The sequence below is a fragment of the Salmo salar genome, chromosome 22 (genome assembly GCF_965601325.2).
Source record: "Salmo salar chromosome 22, fSalSal1, whole genome shotgun sequence".
Lineage (NCBI taxonomy): Eukaryota > Metazoa > Chordata > Actinopteri > Salmoniformes > Salmonidae > Salmo > Salmo salar.
This window is the reverse complement of record NC_138312.1, coordinates 32,730,627-32,751,335: the sequence shown is the minus strand read 5'-3', so window position 1 is coordinate 32,751,335 and position 20,709 is coordinate 32,730,627. Positions and strand designations below refer to the sequence as shown.

The window sequence follows — 20,709 nt, the reverse complement described above, 5'->3', positions numbered from 1 at the left end:
ATTTTTTACATGTGCTCTTTATGACAGAATATTAAAAAATCTTTTTTAAAAAGCAAAACAAATTACCATACCCTAAAGGCCCTTTATTGATAGAATGACCCAGCTGTTATGCTTTTTGCTATGGTAGGCTCTGCTGTACACACTCCACATACAAGCTTGTGTACAGTATACACATACTGTACGCACATAATGTTGGAGAGCATTACTTTGAGCATTACTTTAGTAATGCATTACTAAATCCATTGACCAATCTTTAATAAATACCGTGAAACTTCTATTTATAGCATTTATCTGCTTAAATCATTGAACACAACCAGCGCTTATTGGAGACAGGCTTATCTTTGAGGTTGGTGTCTATTTCCTTAAAGTGATACATCAGGATTTTGGCAATGAGGGTAGTATTGTTATGTCTCTGCGTCTAGTATGAAGGAAGTTAGAGGTAGTTTCGCATGCTATCGCTAACTAGCGTTAGCGCAATGACTGGAACTAGCATGCTTGGTGTTACCATAGACTTCCAGTCATTGCACTAACGCTACTTATCAACTTCCTTCAAACTGCAAGCAGAGACATAAACTTCATTGCCAAAATCCCGAAGTATCCCTTTAATGCACACAGCATTTTGCTCTAAAAAATGTTGAAAAGACTACCACACTGTTGTGACCGGTATGACCAGTATAAACATAATATTAACAAATCCATCGCTGATCAGACTTGCAAAGACTAGGCTGCCTGTCATACACCCCCCAATTTCATGCTTCAGCACCATGGAGAGCATTATTTGATGTTGTGTTGTCTTTTTGGTGGCGCCATTGCTAGGATTTTTTTTTTTATGCACATGACCGTGGGAATATCATAGCGGTGTTCATGGTAACCTCGTGAACAATTAATTTAGACCCCGTGACTATTTGAAACAGGCGTTTACTTGCTGAAATGTAATAAAAGGGACAGGTGGCTATTTGAGACTGCGTTTAATTGAAGTTTTATGGTAGGTATGGTAATGTGGAAATGAAATGATCATAACACAATGAGGTTTGCTCTATGTTAATTGTCATTAAGTAGCCATTGTCAAGTGTTTTTTCAGTATAAATCCATCCCACCTATTTAAACGCGTCATTTTGCCGGGATAGGATCTCCTCTGAGCCTTTGTTCTCCTCTGGAACAGATTTCTCAGTCACATGAAAAGAGATCTGCTTCTTTTATCAGAGTTAAAGACAAGCAATCAAAGGGATTTGTTATCTGTTTAGAAAAAATTCAATGAGCCAAACTCACGTCCCCTGACTTACGACTTTAAGGACACAGGAAATACACAAGTAGAAATAACAACCAAGGGATTAGTTTCATGTGTCTTCAACCTTAGTTTGTAAAGTACTGTAGATATACACTGTATGTTAGGCAGTGTGTTGAGGTTGTGTTGTTCATTTTTGTAAAAGTAGTGATGTACTGTGAAACTCAAAAACAGCAAAAACATGTGACTTTGTTTACAAAATCAGGCAACCGGCATCAGGCATAGGATGTCTGCTTATTATTTACACCAGAATATCAAAGTCTATGTGATTTGATAACTCACCCTGTAGTCGCTGGCCGTGACATAGAAGATGGGCTGGAAGGCCAGCCAGATGATACAGGTGGTGTACATGGTGAACCCAATGAACTTGGCCTCGTTGAAGTTCTCGGGGCACTTCCTGGTCTTAAAGGCGTAGACAGTGCAGAGGATGATGAGGATGCAGTTGTAGCTGAGGGACATGAGCATACTGGAGTCCTTGCTGTTGCACTTGAGGGTGACTATGTCCCTCCTCTCGGGGTTTACTTCCTTCCTGACCCCCGGGGCCTCCACCAGGAGCCAGACCACCACCACCACCAGCTGGCAGGAGATCAGACCCCCGCAGATGGCCACCTGCGAGGCAGGGCTGATGAACCTCGGCCGCTGGGCTCCGTCCTTCACCCCGCTGAAGATGCGTGCGATGCGGTTGGTCTTGGTGAGAAGCGCAGAGTAGCACACAGCGAAGGAGGTGCCAAGGCCTAGTCGACGTAGGGTACACACAGCCATGGAGGGCTTGGAGATATAGATGAAGGTCATGCTGTAGCACATCAGAACACCCAGCAGGAGGATGTAGGACAGCTCCCTCCCGCTGGCCTTCACCACAGGGGTGTCGTTGTGCTTGAGAAAGAGGCCGATGATGAAGAGTGTACACATCATGCCCAGGCAGGAGATGGTAACAGGGCCAATAGCCCAGGCGTCCTCCCAGCGGATGTACTCCTCTGGTAGGTTGTAGCAGCCTGTCAGGTTGGCCAGGGGCCATTCGCTAAACTTGCAGTCGGCGCAGGTGAACTCGTCCTTCAAGTACTGGTAAGGCTGGCAGGGGATGCAGATCCAGCAGCACACATCTCCAGGCTGCATGCTCTTCACCTCGTTCTTCCTGCAGGGGTCGCTGCATTGGGAGGTGGGTGCGGCATGGCCTTCCCAGGCGATCTGGCTGGTGTTAAGGGTCAGATTCTGGGCCCAGTAGCCCACCTTACGGTAGACGTAGCGTCCGTCCTCTTTGTGGTAGTGAAAGATGTTGTAGCGGCCTAAGCTGTCTCCAAAGATATCGAACCTCACCATGTTCTCTGTGTCTGCTGGACGGAATGGAGCTGCAGGGTGAGAAAGAGAAGACCATGGTCATGTTATGATGGTTGAAAGTGAAATAAACAAATGTATGTCTATCCTTGACAATACAATATATCATTCACCCTCTGAACTCTGACTCACTCAGATTCGTATTTTGAATTGTGTACAATGTATACAATGAATCCAGGGTCTTGGAGTCAACATGTTTTGATTGAATGAGCTTGTATCTGCTTCATCACTTCACCTCTCTGTATTCCCCTCTGACATTCCATTCCTTTCACATGGGATTAAACAGTAGCTGATGCATCAGGGACACAGGTGCAAACCCAGCATTTACATAACTGAAGTCAGAAGGTTGAGTCTGTTTTCTTTGACACAGGCTTATTGCACTCAAATGAGAACCTCAGAGAGAGGTTTAATAGTTATTTTTTTTTACTATTCAGGTGCCAACAACTATGGGTATAGACCAGATTCATTCAACACCATGGAATTGACAGTTACTATACAATCAGTTGGTACCATGTCAAAAAGATTGAACATTTATCTTAACATCAATCCATTCATAATGTCTAACTATGGAATAATACATTCTTGACGTCTAACTATGGTATAACAATTTGCAAGACATGGATAGAAATACCAATGTATTCATAGCTAGAAAGTAAACAGAGCAAAATGACAGAATTGCACCTGGACCGTTGAGATGTTTAGAGATTTTTAGAACCATTCTCAGCTGAATAGTCCCATTATTCTCCATAGAGAATCATCTAGTCTCTTTTGAACTAGAGGAAATGGGGCTTTGTAATGGATGAAGGGTAATTGTGACCCTGCTGTACTGCCATTTCCCCAAAGATTTCCATACACTTCAGGCAATTCTAGTCTTGTAATCCAATCTGATGTCTTCTGACAGCAAGCTCCCCTGGGGATCCATCTACAATCCATGGACGGCTGAGATGGTTAGCTTGGCTAAAGCAACCCTCATGGACTTTGAACCCCCCCACCCCCACCGTCACTCATGATTGGAAATATTCCCACCTTTTACTGCATCCCTACCATAAGACTTGGAGACACAACTACTCAGTCAAGGGTTTAGTAGTTAGAGCATTTGGCTTGGTGGGGTTGTTGTTATCTGTGTTGTACAGATGTGTTGCTGCTATAGGGTTTTACATAAATTATCTGTTACACTGACTATCTCTGGTCACCACCTGACTGAAAGTGTCGTTCCCTGATGAGGGAGTTTATGTGATTCCTATATGTAATATTCAGGCTGTAGGCCAAGTCACTCCACACACTCCAGGCAGATGAGATGCATGGCAAAATGAGCCTCAGCGTGTGAGGCTGGAAATTGATGTTTCCTCTTTGCAAATTGAATCATTACAAGCTCTTATCTTCAGCAGCAATATAAAAACAATTATAATTAGTCCTGGACTGTTCCCACGTACTGTAGGATGGTAGGAATTGATACAATGGATCTAAATTTATGGAATCAAATCTTTCAGCAAGTAGGGCACTCATGGGTAGATTATGATTGCAGTATATCATGCAGTGTAGTTCATTTTCAACATTATGTGTCGAGAGGCTAATAAGAGACAAAATGATAAAGATGAAAGAGACTTTAGTCATCAACCAAAAATCAAATACAAAGAAATACAGTTGAATATGGTCTATTTGTTCTCTGGCAATAATCTAATGGAAAATCACTTCTTAGGATATAGCCATTTCTGAGGTTTTAGAAAATCAAATTTCTCTGTATACATCTAACAGTGATTCTGTCACTGCAGAAATATGTATTCAATGTTTATGTATTCCTACTGGTTGGTTGAATTTACATATCAACAAGGTGTTATGCCACTGGTCATGCTTGCAGATAGGGGAAAATTGCGGATGTCAATTCTTCCAAGTCCAATAATTCTATCCAAGTGGTAGGTCACGTTCTGAAATAGTGCATTATATTTACAATGTGTCAGAGGTCGCTTTGTACATTTCCTATACAGTACCAGTCAAAAGTTTGGACATACCTACTCATTCAAGGGTTTTTCTTTATTTTTACTATTTCCTACATTGTAGAATAATAGTGAAGACATCACAACTATGAAATAACACATATGGAATCATTTAGTTACCAAAAAGGTGTTAAACAAATCAAAATATATTTGAGATTCTTCAAAGTAGCCACCCTTTGCCTTGATGACAGCTTTGCACACTCTTGGCATTCTCTCAATCAGCTTCATGAGGTAGTCACCTGGAATGAATTTCAATTAACAGGTGTGCCTTGTTCGAAGTCGTCACGTCCTGACCAGTTAAGGGTTATTTGTTGTTGGAGTTTGGTCAGGATGTGGCAGAGGGTATTTGTTTTATATGGTTTGGGGTGGTGGTGTAGGTAGTAGGTTGTTTTATTTATGTATTCCGGGGGTTTTGGGCACTGCTCTGTGTTTATGTATTTCTAGGTTTAGTTAGTTAGTTGTGGGTATAGGTTCTAGGTTTGTTTTCTATGTAGAGTTAATTGGGATTGGACTCCCAATTGAAGGCAGGTGTGTTGAGTTGCCTTTGATTGGGAGTCCTATATTAGTAGGGTGTGTTTGTGGGTAATTGTTTGTGAGCACTGCTTGTTTAGCCTGCCACACTGTTTGGTCGTGAGTATCGTTTATTGTTTGGTTTTTCCTGTGGATGCGTTGTGTTTTTTTCATTAAAAGAATGAGTATCCACATACCCGCTGCAGTTTGGTCAATTCAACACGGCACTTTTTGTGACAGAAGTTAATTTGTGGAATTTCATTCCTTCTTAATGCATTTGAGCCAATCAGTTGTGTTGTGATAAGGTAGTGGTGGTACACAGAATATATTTGGTAAAAGACCAAGTCCATATTATGGCAAGAACAGCTCAAATAAGCAAAGATAAACAACAGTCCATCATTGCTTTAAGACATGAAGGTCACTCATTCCGGAAAATGTCAAGAACTTTGAAAGTTTCCTGAAGTGCAGTCACAAAAACCATCAAGCGCTATGATGAAAATGTCTCATGAGTGTTAAACAAATGAAAATACCCTTTGCCTTGACGACAGATTTGCACACTCTTGACATTCTCTCACCAGCTTCACCTGGAATGCAAAGGGTGGCTACTTTGAAGAACCTCAAATCTAAATATATTTAGATTTGTTTAATACTTTTTTGGTTACTACATGATTCCATGTGTTATTTCGCAGTTTTGATGTCTTCACTATTATTCTACAATGTAGAAAATAGTAAAAAAGAAAGAAAAACCCTTGAATGAATAGGTGTTTACAACTTTTGACTGGTACTGTGTATATATACTGCTCAAAAAAATAAAGGGAACACTTAAACAACACATCCTAGATCTGAACTAAATAAATAATCTTATTAAATACTTTTTTCTTTACATAGTTGAATGTGCTGACAAAATCACACAAAAATAATCAATGGAAATCTAATTTATCAACCCATGGAGGTCTGGATTTGGATTCACACTCAAAATTAAAGTGGAAAACCACACTACAGGCTGATCCAACTTTGATGTAATGTCCTTAAAACAAGTCAAAATGAGGCTCAGTAGTGTGTATGACCTCCCTACAATGCCTGGGCATGCTCCTGATGAGGTGGCGAATGGTCTCCTGAGGGATCTCCTCCCAGACCTGGAGTAAAGCATCCGCCAACTCCTGGACAGTCTGTGGTGCAACGTGGCGTTGGTGGATGGAGCAAGACATGATGTCCCAGATGTGCTCAATTGGATTCAGGTCTGGGGAACGGGCAGGCCAGTCTATAGCATCAATGCCTTCCTCTTGCAGGAACTGCTGACACACTCCAGCCACATGAGGTCTAGCATTGTCTTGCATTAGGAGGAACCCAGGGCCAACCGCACCAGCATATGGTCTCACAAGGGGTCTGAGTATCTCATCTCGGTACCTAATGGCAGTCAGGCTACCTCTGGCGAGCAAATGGAGGGCTGTGCGGCCCCCCAAAGAAATGCCACCCCACCCCACACCATGACTGACCCACCGCCAAACCGGTCATGCTGGAGGATGTTGCAGGCAGCAGAACGTTCTCCACGGCGTCTCCAGACTCTGTCACGTCTGTCACATGTGCTCAGTGTGAACCTGCTTTCATCTGTGAAGAGCACAGGGCGCCAGTGGCGAATTTGCCAATCTTGGTGTTCTCTGGCAAATGCCAAACGTCCTGCACTGTGTTGGGCTGTAAGCACAACCCCCACCTGTGGATGTCGGGCCCTCATACCACCCTTATGGAGTCTGTTTCTGACCGTTTGAGCAGACACATGCACATTTGTGGCCTGCTGGAGGTCATTTTGCAGGGCTCTGGCAGTGCTTCTCCTGCTCCTCCTTGCACAAAGGCAGAGGTAGCGGTCCTGCTGCTGGGTTGTTGCCCTCCTACGGCCTCCTCCACATCTCCTGATGTACTGGCCTGTCTCTTGGTAGCGCCTCCATGCTCTGGACACTACGCTGACAGACACAGCAAACCTTCTTGCCACAGCTCGCATTGATGTGCCATCCTGGATGAGCTGCACTACCTGAGCCACTTGTGTGGGTTGTAGACTCCGTCTCATGCTACCACTAGAGTGAAAGCACCGCCAGCATTCAAAAGTGACCAAAACATTAGCCAGGAAGCATAGGAACTGAGAAGTGGCCTGTGGTCCCCACCTGCAGAACCACTCCTTTATTGTGGGTGTCTTGCTAATTGCCTATAATTTCCACCTGTTGTCTATTCCATTTGCACAACAGCATGTGAAATTTATTGTCAATCAGTGTTGCTTCCTAAGTGGACAGTTTGATTTTACAGAAGTGTGATTGACTTGGAGTTACATTATGTTGTTTAAGTGTTCCCTTTATTTTTTTGAGCAGTGTATATATATATATATATATATGTGTATATATGTGTATGGTAGCTGTTAGATATTGGGGGCTTCCTGTGATGTGCTTTTGTATGTATGATTGCTGTACAAGTGAGATAGTTAGCATGCCTGAAATATAATGGTCACATTAGCCCCTGCTAATACACAGTTTTTTCCATGTTGTAGACAAATCTACAGCCATCAACAGACTTCTGTCCTGCACATCTAGTGTGTTTTCTTTGTGTCTATTGTCAGAGAGTAAACATCAGATCAACTGGGACCATTGGCTGGCATTCCTGCAAGTCCGGCCTCTCCCATCTCCTCATTGGTGTTTATGAGCATATACCCATGTGGGTGATTGAAAGATGAACTGATGTCCACACTCCAGTCGGTTGTAGTAATGCACTGTAAAGTTGGTTGCCAACCGCCATATAAAGTCCAAAGAAGTAAAAAAGAGGCCTGAGGAAGGAGGAGAGATGACGAAAGGAATTCAGTTTACTGTTTATTCTGTGGATTAATTGTCGGAGAAGAGGACCTTGTGCATTTCAGGTAAAATAACAACCCAATGTTTATATCCCGGGACAAATTAGCTAGCAACAGCAAGCTAGCTAGCTAAATTGCCATAAATGTTTAATGCTTTTTGACCTGTCCACAAATTAATTTAATTTGTTCATAGTTTGTTTTGATATTTCAACCTGCGTGTCCTGATCGTGTCTGGTGTGGCGGTACAAAATCAACATGCGCACGCAGGAGCACCCGCACGTCCGGTTTGGTCAACATGTTAACGATCACATCTGTTACATAATGTATAGTGATGTAGCCATACTCATCAATCTTCAAACTCACCGTCAAACTTGGTCTTCAGGATATACTCCCTGTAGAACCTCTTGCCGTTGCCTGGCTTCAGAGCGTCACAGATCTTGGTGGTGGAGTTGGGGCACAGCGACTGCCTCATGTTATGCAGGGCATGTGCCATGGCATAGACAGCGTTCACCACAAACATGATCTTGGACTCCTGCTCAAACAGGCCATCCCGCAGAGAGTGCTTCCCACAGCCCAGGTCATGGAGGCTACATTGGAATCTATTCTCCCAGAACTCCCTGAACCAGGGGTTACGTGTGTTGTTGTAGGGATTCAGGCCCGTGAAGTACTCAGCAAACTGGGGGATGGGGTAGGAGGCCAGCTCGATGGTGAAGGCCCCGTCCGCCACAGCCTCGCTGCCCCTCACCACGATCTCCTGCGCCCCCCAGCCATCGCTGGCCACCCAGGTGAAGGACGCGTTCAATCGGTTGGCTGCAACCAGCAGCTCCCGGGCGTCCTCGCTGCGTGTGAAGAGAATGACCACTTTGGCATTGGACTTCTGCCGCAGCGAATGGATCACCTGGTCATAGCTGTAGCGGTTCATCGAGCGGCTGACCTTGGCTGAGGTGGCGATACAGATCTGGCGGGCGCGGGCCTCCTGCTGGAAGGCGTCGATGCCCGTCTCGCCGTAGTCGCCCTCCGATGCTACGGTTGACACATAGGTCCAGTTGAAGAAGCGCAGGATCTCTGCCATGGCCTTGGCCTGATAGAAGTCAGGGGGCACCGTGCGGGCAAAGTAGTCATAGCGGCTCTTGTCACTGAGCTTGGCGCTGGTGGAGGCGTAGCTGATCTGAGGGATCTGGAAGAGACGAAGGAGGTTGGCCACCTGGAGAGAAAGAGAGATAGGTACTATGAGAGCATGATCAAGATTTAAACAATACTGTAGGGGCTTTGTTCGATCTGTAATGCGGAAGTTAAGCGTTACTGCTTGATTTAAATTGAAAGGCAATGGTCCCGTGTTAGCGAAGACTGCGTTCAAGGTGACCACTGCATATTTCGTCTCAATCGGAAATTACCTTTACATTTCATGCAATCTGTAACGCTTCAGAGATCCAGATGGAATAGTGCTAAGTCTTTACATTATACCCTAGTAATAGTACTGGTAAAGTATAGTACTTATAACTGTTATACATGTAAAACAATTCACTGAATGAATTATTGGGAGTTCTGATATTTTATTAAATCAAAACAGATATTGCTTGTGGGTCATTTCTTTATAACTCAAGTGGTGAAATGATCTACATCAGATACAGAATACAGTAATCTCACTAACAGTTTGGCCTAAAGGGACAATCAGTCTCACTTCAATCTGCAGCCTCTCATCGCTCTCTGAGGTCCCAGCAGTGTGTTTCACAACTCTCCTTTCTGCTGATTGTCTGACAACATCCTGGGCTTGCCACGGACTCCAGGGATGCCCACATAGACTACAACCCAGATCTGTCATATCTGATCTACCACACTGTCGACAACGTCCACTAATAAAACCATGCAATATCTGATGATTCATTGGCTTGCAAGAAAAACATTTTAAGGCTAATTTCCCCCAAATTCTACATATTTTGCCATGGGGCATAGAGAAAATGTTGCAGTTTCAAAGTAAGTTTGCTGCAATTCTACACAATTTGCCACAGGGGTGGAGAATATATTTTTTAAACTAATTTCATACAATCCTACACATTTTGCCATAGGGGGGATAGAAATGTTTGCAGTTTTTAAAATGATGTGTGAGTGAGAGTGACTAACAGAATGAATATGGACCTCCCAGTCGGTAATTCGACCATGATTACTACAAGTTTACATAGCTGGCTAGACTAATTGACCCATCTAAAATGTTTTTGCTGACATGAGCTAATTGAGTTTCTAACCAGGTTTCTATGAAACAAAAATGTTGCGTAAAGTACGTTGGATAAAACATTTCACGAAAGGCCTGATGGAAACAGCTAATTTGTCGGTAAACTTTCCAAATGTCATGTCATCGTGTTATTATATAAATATTCGCACATAAAACCGTTTCCACCGCCATTTCTCGCAGAATTAGTTTTGCCGACACAAAAAGATCCCACCATGTGGAACGAATAAATGATCTGTCGGATTTTATAAATTTGGACTGAAACTTCCTGTTTCCATCACAGCTGTCATAATGTTTGTTGATATGGTATGACTTCTCACATAAAAACTTTGGATGGAAATGTGGTTAGTGACTGACATAACAAGAGAAAAACTGCTTATACACAACAACATTTAGAAATTACACCTTGTGTATTCTGTTATTCTATCTCTCAACAGTAAGTTGAGACCCCAACTGAGTTCCGACTGCGATGCGTGGGCTTAAAAAATGGCCACCATTTGCCCATCCCCGATTTAAATTATTTATAGATTCCATTTCACTATCAAGAAATACACATAGAAAGACAGACAGAGGGGGTGAGAATACATCATAGAATCAAAAAAGCCTGAAATGTTGTATTTTTCCCTGTCTGCAATGGGTTTTGTCAGTGACCAATGACGTGGTGCAGTAGAAGCTGCTCACTGACTTTAGCTTGAGGCATTTCTCTGGAAGACTAAGGAGAGACTGGCCTGATCACTCCAAAGGATGCCACACCACATTTATTCTCCTTTAATTCAGGGTCTCACAGCCCCACTCTCACAGCACAACATCCTGAATTCCAATAAACCATTTCTTTAATCCAATGCAGCCATTTTTATCTCAATATCAAATAATTTCTGGGTAACTATGAAGTACCTTACTGTGATTGTTTCCAATTAAAATGGTCAAAAATAAACAAAAATAGCTTCTTAGCAAGGAGCAATTTCTCCAGAATTTCTTTTTCTAGAACTGTCCAGGAGTGGTCTGAGTTGGGAAGGGAAAACTAAAAACTAGCTGTGTTTGGCAGAGCGGTTTTGAACTCTCCTTATTAATCGAGTAACTAATTTACCGTCTGGTGATGTCACCAAGCAGAACAAATTCCATCCCACCAAAACAGGCTGAAATTTCAGGCGGTCTTTTGAAACAGCTCTTACACTAAAAAGGCATTATCATTATTTTCACAATTTCACAGTATTATTCCAACCTCATAGTGTGGAAATATATATAAAACAAGAAAATCTGTTTTTTTGACCACACTGGGCCATTAAAAAAAAGAATATATGTATGGTCATGTATAGAACATAATTTGACCAATACCTCTATGAGATATCTAATTCATTCTGTCCATCATATTAATAAAATATTAAATGATTTCGCTTGTAAAAAAAAATGTGTGACTGAAAATGAAGCCAAACATTGGGAGAAGTCAGGAAAAATCTGATGTGATGTGCCTGGATGACTGTTAATCCCCCCCGGTTAAAATAATTATGACATAAGACTGTAAAAACACCAGTAAATCAGCTCCAAGTGACTCTAAATTGTGAAATCTGTTCCGAAGCATTCCCAAAAATAATAGAGACATACAGTGCATTCGGAAAGTATTAAGGCCCCTTGACTTCTTCCACATTTTGTTACGTTACAGGCCTATCCTAAAATGTATAAAATATTTTTTTGTCCTCATCAATCTACACACAATACCCCATAATGACATAACAAAATCAGGTTTTCAGAACTTTGTAAAAAATACACTGGAAATAACACATTTACATAAGTATTCAGACCCTTTACTCAGTACTTTCTTGAAGCACCGTTGGCAGCGATTACAGCCTCGAGTCTTCTTGGGTATTATGCTACAAGCTTGGCACACCTGTATTTGGGGAGTTTCTCCCATTCTTCTCTGCAGATCCTTAGGTTGGATGGGGACTGTCGCTGCACAGCTATTTTCAGGTCTCTCTAGAGATGTTTGATCGGGTTCAAGTCCGGGCTCTGGCTGGGCCACTCAAGGACATTCAGAGACTTCTCCCGAAGCCACTCCTGCGTTGTCTTGGCTGTGTGCTTAGGGTCGCTGTCCTGTTGGAAGGTATACATTCGCTCCAGTCTGAGGTCCTGAGCGCTCTGTAGCAGGTTTTCATCAAGGATCTCTCTGTACATTGCTCCATTCATCTTTCCCTCGATCCTGACTAGTCTCCCAGTCCCTGACGCTGAAAAACTTCACCACAGCATGATGCTGCCACCACCATTGCTTCACCGTATGGATGGTGCCAGATTTCCTCCAGACATGATGCTTGGCATTCAGGCCAAATAATTCAATCTTGGTTTCATCAGACCAAAGAATCTTATTTATCATGGTCTGATAGTCTTTAGGTGACTTTTGTCAAACTCCAAGTGCGCTGTCATGTGCCGTTTACTGAGGAGTGGCCTTCTGGACCTTCTGGAAGGTTCTCCCATCTCCACAGAGGAACTGTGGAGCTCTGTCAGAGTGACCATCAGGTTCTTGGTCACCTCCCTGACCAAGGCCCTTTTCCCCCGATTGCTCAGTTTGGCCAGGTGGCCAGCTCTCGGAAAAGTCTTTGTGGTTACAAACTTCTTACATTTAAGAATGATGGTTCTTGGGGACCTTCAAAGCTGCAGAAATGTTTTGGTACCCTTCCCCAGAGCTGTGCTTCGACACAATCCTATCTCGGAGCTCTATGGTCAATTCCTTCAAACTCATGGCTTAGTTTTTGCTCTGACAAGCACTGTCAACTGTGGGACCTTATATAAACAGGTGTGTGCCTTTCCAAATCATGTCCAATCAATTGAATTTACCACAGGTGGACTCCAATCAAGTTGTAGAAACATCTCAAGAATAATTAATGGAAACAGGATGCACCTGAGCTCAATTTCGACTCTCATAGCAAAATGTCTGAACACGTATGTAAATAAGGCATTTCATTTTTTTTATTCTATAAATTTGACAAAATTTCTAAAATCCTGTTTTCATTTTGTCATTATAGTGTATTGTGTGTAGATTGATGAGGAAAAATGTGAATTTAATCAATTTTAGAATAAGGCTGTAACGTAACAACATTTGGAAAAAGTCAAGGGGTCTGAATACTTTCTGAAGGGACTATATGTGATTGTATACAAATGTACCATTTTAGTCAAATGGTATATCTGTTTGGGCTTCTTGTGGTCAATTTGCAATCTATTTATTATTATGTCCCAGCCCCCTGACCATCCACTCAAGAGAAAATCGGCCTGCGACTGAATCTAGTTGATGATCTGGGCGGCAGCGTAGTCTAGTGGTTATAGAGTGTTGGGCTAGCTAACTGAAAGGTTGCAAGTTCAAATCCCTGAGCTGACAAGGTACAAATCTGTTGTTCTGCCCCTGAACAAGGCAGTTAACCCACTGTTGCTAGGCCGTCATTGAAAATAAGAATTTGTTCTAAACTGACTTGCCTAGTTAAATAAAGGTAAAAAAACAACAAAAATTATCCATGGATAGGGTCTAGACTCTAAACCTCAGAATGTCATATACTGTATGGTGACTTATATTGTCACAGGACATACTGCAACACTTTTACAGTAATATGTAACTAAAATCACCTCTTCTTTGTACAAGAGGTGGCAGGCAAACCATATTCAAAATAGTTATGTTTTATGCATGTTTTCCATAGAAACTGTTAAAAGACACAGATGAGGAGTCCTCTGTCTGTGTGCTGAATGGTTAATATTTTAAAAGTATGCTACCCTGGAGGCTTCCTGCCTGGCTCACTAGAGATTCCCTGACTAGGAACTCTAGTTACTATTGCCATGAAACATTCTCCAAAAACCTCTTCTTCCCTAACCCACCTCGACAGGCTTTTAAAACACATGTACAGACAGCTGGCAGCAGCCTGTTCTCTCTCTCCTAGGAGAATGGGAGGACACACTTAAGTGGTAACTAAAAGTACAACTTCTACCTTTCATTTAAAAAAAATAACTTCCTAGATTAGCACTACCAACAACCTTAAATTTGCTCAATTGTCATACAACACTGATTTTAAATGGGATTTATGCAGCCCTTACATCATTGACAAGGCATATAAATGCAGTCCAGGAATGGCAATAAACAATGCCTTAGCACTTCGACTCACTTGACAGATTTCACTTTTTCAAAAACACTATAATCATAAGAGTGAGATGAGAGAAATAAAATAAAATTGGTGCAGAATACGCAGAGCCGCGGCTGATGGTGTAGGCATAGGACATGCGTAGCAGACACATTAAAGTGTCACCTAGCTAAGTCCACACATGGACACACTACTGAGCTTACTGTGACTTGGAATGGAAAAACTTAAGATCAGCATCAAAAGAAAATGGTATACGTTTATACAAGTCTACTTTGCAACTAAATATGCATTTGTCAAAATTATTAGATCATTTCCCATCAAGATTTTGTTTTTCTTTCATCACGCTTCTGAAGTCTCTTCCCCATGCATCTTTTCCCTGTTTTTATCAAATCCATACACAGTCCCAGAGGAGGAGATAAAGCATAACCCAAAGGCCATGTCAAGGATTCAGTGATGTTGTGGGAATTGATTAAAACCATTTATCTGACTTACTTATCATTATCAGACTTCCCCACCACTCAAATATGTGAATGCTGTCAAGCCCATTTGAGTGATACCTATAACAGATTGTGGCCAGTGCTTTGGGGAATGACATGATTCACCCATCCCTCACATCTCCAGCATTTTGATTAATTTTCTCAGAGGCAACTCTAAACTTTTGGGCAAATGACTGATCTGTCAGTCTGGTAGACATAGAAATCAATTACACTTCAAGCAGAATACTCCTATGTATTGGGCAAGAAATATCTTTCACACGGTTTACATGCCTTGAATCACCTCTGTATAACACACATAGGTATTATTGATTAACTTCTAATCCAGTTCCATATTCACTTTGTACTGCAGCCTAGCTGACTTAAACATGTTAGACATGCAGCTCATACTATTCCCGACACGCTGAGTCTCCTCCTCAGTGAGAGAGCTCTGTATTTAATTACGAAAATTAGGAAGCAGGCAGGGAGAGGATTTGCATTGGAAGAGTCTGCTATAGAGAGGAGTACTTGGAAAGTGGTTCACTCTAGAGCAATGGTAATACACAGCCTGAGTGTGGAAAGAGGGATAGATAGCAGGCTTTTCAGCTCTCATGTATTCTGAACACAGAAAGAAACCCAGCACAGTGGAAGAACAGAGTGCCTAAAGGTAAGAAGACAAAAACACAGCCGAGCACCATGTCCACGGCTCAGTATCAAAACACAGCAACGTGAGTAAAAGTACAGGAGCAGAGAGTGTTGCAGAACTCTTTATTACATTAATACTAGACATCTCTGGAGTGGTCATTTACACTTGGTTGGTTTGGGAAATTTCCCCAGTGCAATATTAGAGGAAAGAGTACAGTTAAAAAAAATGCAAATGTATATATATATATATATATATGAAAAGAAAAGGAAATACCTTATTTACATAAGTATTCAGACATTTTGCTATGAGACTCGAAATTGAGCTCAGGTGCATCCTGTTTCCATTGATCATCATTGAGATGTTTCTACAACTTGATTCCACCTGTGGTAACTTCAATTGATTGGACATGATTTGGAAAGGCACACACCTGTCTATATAAGGCCCCACAGTTGACAGTGCATTTCAGAGCATACACTAAGCCATGAGGTCGAAGGAATTGTCCGTAGAGCTCCGAGACAGGATTGTGTCGAAGCACAGATCTGGGGAAGGGTACCAAAACTTTTCTGCAGCTTTGAAGGTCCCCAAGAACACAGTGGCCACCAGCATTCTTAAATGGAAGAAGTTTGGAACCAACAAAACTCTTCCTAGAGTTGGCCGCCCGGCCAAACTGAGCAATCAGGGGAGAAGGGCCTTGGTCAGGGAGGTGATCAAGAACCCAATGGTCACTCTGATAGAGCTCCAGAGTTCCTCTGTGGAGATGCGATAACCTTCCAGAAGGACAACCATCTCTACAGCACTCCACCAGTCAGGCCTTTATGGTAAAGTGGCCAGACAGAAGCTACTCCTCAGTAAAAAGTACATGACAACCCGCTTGGAGTTTGCCAAAGGGCACCTAAAGACTCTCAGACCATGAGAAACAAGATTCTCTGGTTTGATGAAACCAAGATTGAACTCTTTGGCCTGAATGCCAAGCGTCACATCTGGAGGAAACATGGCACCATCCCTACAGTGAAGCATGGTGGTGGCAGCATCATGCTGTGGGGATGTTTTTCAGCGTCAGGGACTGGGTGACAAGTCTTAATTGAAGCAAAGATGAACGGAGCAAAGTACAGAGAGATCCTTGAACCTGCTCTAGAGCGCTCATGACCTCAGACTGGGGCGAAGTTTCACCTTCCAACAGGACAACAACTGTAAGCACTCAGCCAAGACAATGCAGGCGTGGCTTCGGGAGAAGTCTCTGAATGTCCTTGAGTGGCCCAGCCAGAGCCTGTACTTGAACCCGATTGAACATCTCTAGAGAGACCTGAAAATAGCTGTGCAGCAATGCTCCCCATCCAAACTGACAGAGCTTGAGAGGATCTGCAGAGAAGAATGGGAGAAACTCCCCAAATACAGGTGTGCCAAGCGTGTAGCGTCATACCCAAGAAGGCTTGAGGCTGTAATCGCTGCCAAAGGTGATTCAACAAAGTACTGAGTAAAGAGTCTGAATACTTAAATTAGCAACAAAAAAATTACAAAAATTGCTTTGTCATTATGGGGTACTGTGTGTAGAAAAAAAACAATTTAATACATTTTAGAATAAGGCTGTAACTTAACAATATGTGGAAAAAGTCAAGGGGTCTGAATACTTTTCGAAGGCACTGTATTTGATGACACCGTGTGAAGTATCTTATCTATTCCATTTGATCAATTCCATTGATTAATGCTGCATGAAAATCATTTTCAAACTGCATTTGTACAAGATGAGCAAAAATGATCAACAGCAGCAGCAGGTGTTTTTATAGGCTCATAAATATTCCTGTAGGAAGCAGCAGCCTTCACCTCGGCACTGTGTTGACGGTATTACTATCACCAGACAATCTCCTCCGTGTGATTCATGGCCTATGTGCACCTCATTGGTCTGGATATTTGCTAGACATGTGCTGGTTCTGTTAAAGAATAAAGGACATCCAGCGGCTGGGTGAACAGAGAGAGGGAAGAGATAAGGGAGATTGTGAGATAAAGAGGGAGTGGGAAGAGAGGCCAGAAGAGGAGGGAGAGAGAGACTGTCCTAGCTCACACTGGCACAACCTCATGGAGATGTCATGATTTTTTCAACCTGAAAAGCCGACCTACTCTTCCCAGAAGGTTGTCTCAGTGTGCCTCTACAGCAATAACACAATTTCCCCACTGCAGCCGTCCTGGGCCATGCTCACTATCACATATGCATAGCAGCACACTCACACACTCTCAAACAAACATTTGCAAACACTGTCATGACATTGCCCTCTTTGGGTACAGCGAGCACTATTCCCCCCTCCCTCTGCACCATCTCCCTACCTCTCTCTCTGTTACACTCAGGCTGCTCTGGTCAGAGAGGTCGTAAATTCCTGGAGGAGAATCCTGCCTCAGGGCCAGACAGTATAGAAAGAGTGAGTTTCATAGAGAGAACAAAGGAATTTCTTCCACCTCACAGAACTGGAGGTCCAAACAATATTTATGTTCTGGAGAATGTATAAAAGATCGGTGAAGAATCCAGCTACAAACTGGTCTGTTTGGTACAATTTTGTGAAACTCATGAGAGACAATATGGCCACATTACCATAACGCTGTTTATATAATAGCCTCAGTTATGAGACTTACATCTAAAATGAATGAGTAAAGATGATACTATTTGTGAAATTATGTGATTTCCAACGATGACGAGACAGCCTACAGGGAAGGAGGTGAGGGCACTCGGAGTGTGGTGTCAGAAAAACAACCTCTCACTCAACATCAACAAAAGAAAGGAGATGATTGTGGACTTCAGGAAACAGCAGAGGGAACACCCCCCTATAAACATCGACGGGACAGCAGCGGAGAAGGTAGAAAGTTTTAAGTTCCTCGGCGTACACATCACGGACAAACTGAAATGGTCCACCCATACAGACAGTGTGGTGAAGGCGCAACAGCGCCTCTTCAACCTCAGGAGGCTGAAGAAATTTGGCTTGTCACCTAAAACCTTCACAAACTTTTACAGATGCACAATTAAGAGCATCATGTTGTCTTTATCATTGCCTGATATGGCAACTGCACCGCCCAGTTGTAGGGTCTGCACAACGCATCACCGGGGGCAAACTACCTGCCCTCCAGGACACCTACAGCACCCGATGTCACAGGAAGGCCAAAAAGATCATCAAGGACAACAACCACCCGAGCCAATGCCTGTTTACCCCGCTTCCATCCAGAAGGTGAGGTCAGTACAGGTGCATCAAAGCTGGAACCGAGAGAGCTTCTATCTCAAGGCCATCAGACTGTTAAACAGCCATCACTAACACAGAGAGGCTGATGCCCACATACAGACTTGAAATCATTGGCCACTTTAATAAATGGATCACTAGTCACTTTAATAATGCCACTTGAGTAATGCAAGATATGTAAACATTATATACTTTAAACAAGATGGCGTAGCAGTCGGACGTGTGTTTGTCTTGTCCCGTCTTGTCCCGTGTAAATAGTCGGTTTCCTCGTTTTTATCGTATATATTTCATATATATTCTAATCTCACTTTCCATCTACGGACTGAATATACTTTCCTGCAACCCGCCTCACCCAATGTGGTACGGATCTGCTATTTTTATACTTTAGAACCGGAACCCCCATCAGAAGCTAGCCAGCTAACTAACTAATAGTCAGTCAGCCACTGCTAGCGGTCTTCACCATTACCTCGGACAGCAGCCAGTTTCAGCTCGGTCAATACCTGCCAGTCTGCACAACACGATATCAACCCAGAGCATATCGGACTGCTTTTTCTCTACCACATCACCGGATTCTACCGCAAGCTCTGGACCATTACACCAGATAATCGCAGCTAGCTAGCTGCAACATGAGTGGCTACTGCTGGCTAACGCCTCTGTCCCGAAGCAAGCACCAGTTAGCCTTGAGCAAGCCTCGAGCTAGGCCCATCTCCCGGCTAGCCGAAGAGGTCTACCAGCTAATTCTTGGGCTACAATACCTCTTTTGCCAACTGGCCTGGACCCTTTATTGCCGACACGGAGCCCCGCCGATCCATCACGACTGGTCTGCCGATGTAATCGTCCGAGGAGGTTTCAACAGGCTTTTCCATTGCGACGTTGTCGAAGACCAATCTGCTAACCCCGGCCCGCTAGCTTTCTGAATCGCCGTGTCTCCAGCTCGCCTAGCGTAGTAGCGACTACCGAACGGCTCCCTGACTCACCTATTGCTGCTCATTGGACCCTATGATCACTCAGCTACACATGCCTCTCCCTAATGTCAATACCTTAGACAGCTCTTTTGTCCCACCTCCAACACATGCGGAGACCTCACCTGGCTTAACTGGTGCCTCCAGAGACACAACCACTCTCATCGTCACACAATGCCTAGGTTTACCTCCACTGTACTCACATCCTACCATACCCTTGTCTGTACATTATGCCCTGAAACTATTCTACCACGCCCAGAAATCTGCTCCTTTTATTCTCTGTTGCCAACGCACTAGACGACCAGTTTTATAGCCTTCAGCTGTACCCTTATCCTACTCCTCCTCTGTTCCTCTGGTGATGTAGAGGTTAACCCAGGCCCTGTAGCCTCCAGCACCACACCTATTCCCCAGGCACTCTCATTTGATGTCTTCTGTAACCGTAAATGCCTTGGTTTCATGCATGTTAACGTCAGAAGCCTTCTCCCTACGTTTGTCTTATTCACTGCTTTAGCACACTCTGCCAACCCAGATGTCCTAGCCGTGTCTGAACCTGGCTTAGGAAGGCCACCAAAAATTTGTACATTTCCATCCCCAACTACAACATAGAACTGCCAAAGAGGGCAGAGTTGCAATCTACTGCAGAGATAGCCTGAAGAGTTCTGTCATACTATCCAGGTCCGTGCACAAACAATTCAAGCTTCTACTTTTACATTTTACATTTTAGTCATTTAGCAGAAGCTCTTATCCAGAGCGACTTACAGTAGTGAATGCATACATTTCTTTAATAAAAAAAAAATATCCCGTACTGGTCCCCCGTGGGAATCGAACCCACAACCCTGGCGTTGCAAACACCATGCTCTACCAACTGAGCCACACGGGACTTTTAAAAATCCACCTTTCCAGAAATAATTATCTCACCGTTGCTGCTTGTTATAGATCCCCCTCAGTCCCCAGCTGTGCCCTGGACACCATATGTGAATTGATTGCCCCATCTATCTTCAGAGTTCGTACTGTTAGGTAACCTAAGCTAGATGCCCTCAATCTCACACAAATGATCAAGGAACCTACCAGGTACAACCCTAAATTCGTAACCATGGGCACCCTCATAGATATCATCCTG

The 20,709-nt window shown here is 43.2% G+C and overlaps 1 protein-coding gene across 1 annotated transcript in view; it reads right to left on the bottom strand.

Annotated features, from left to right (window-relative positions):
- Window positions 1-20,709, bottom strand: part of LOC106583186 (metabotropic glutamate receptor 2) — a 96,996-nt gene that overhangs the window by 22,414 nt on the left and 53,873 nt on the right. The window contains exons 3-4 of the mRNA XM_014167087.3: window positions 8,315-9,155; window positions 1,568-2,631 (exon numbers count right to left, since the gene is read on the bottom strand). Coding sequence (XP_014022562.2) covers window positions 1,568-2,631; window positions 8,315-9,155 — 1,905 coding nt within the window. The remainder of the gene's footprint in view (window positions 1-1,567; window positions 2,632-8,314; window positions 9,156-20,709) is intronic.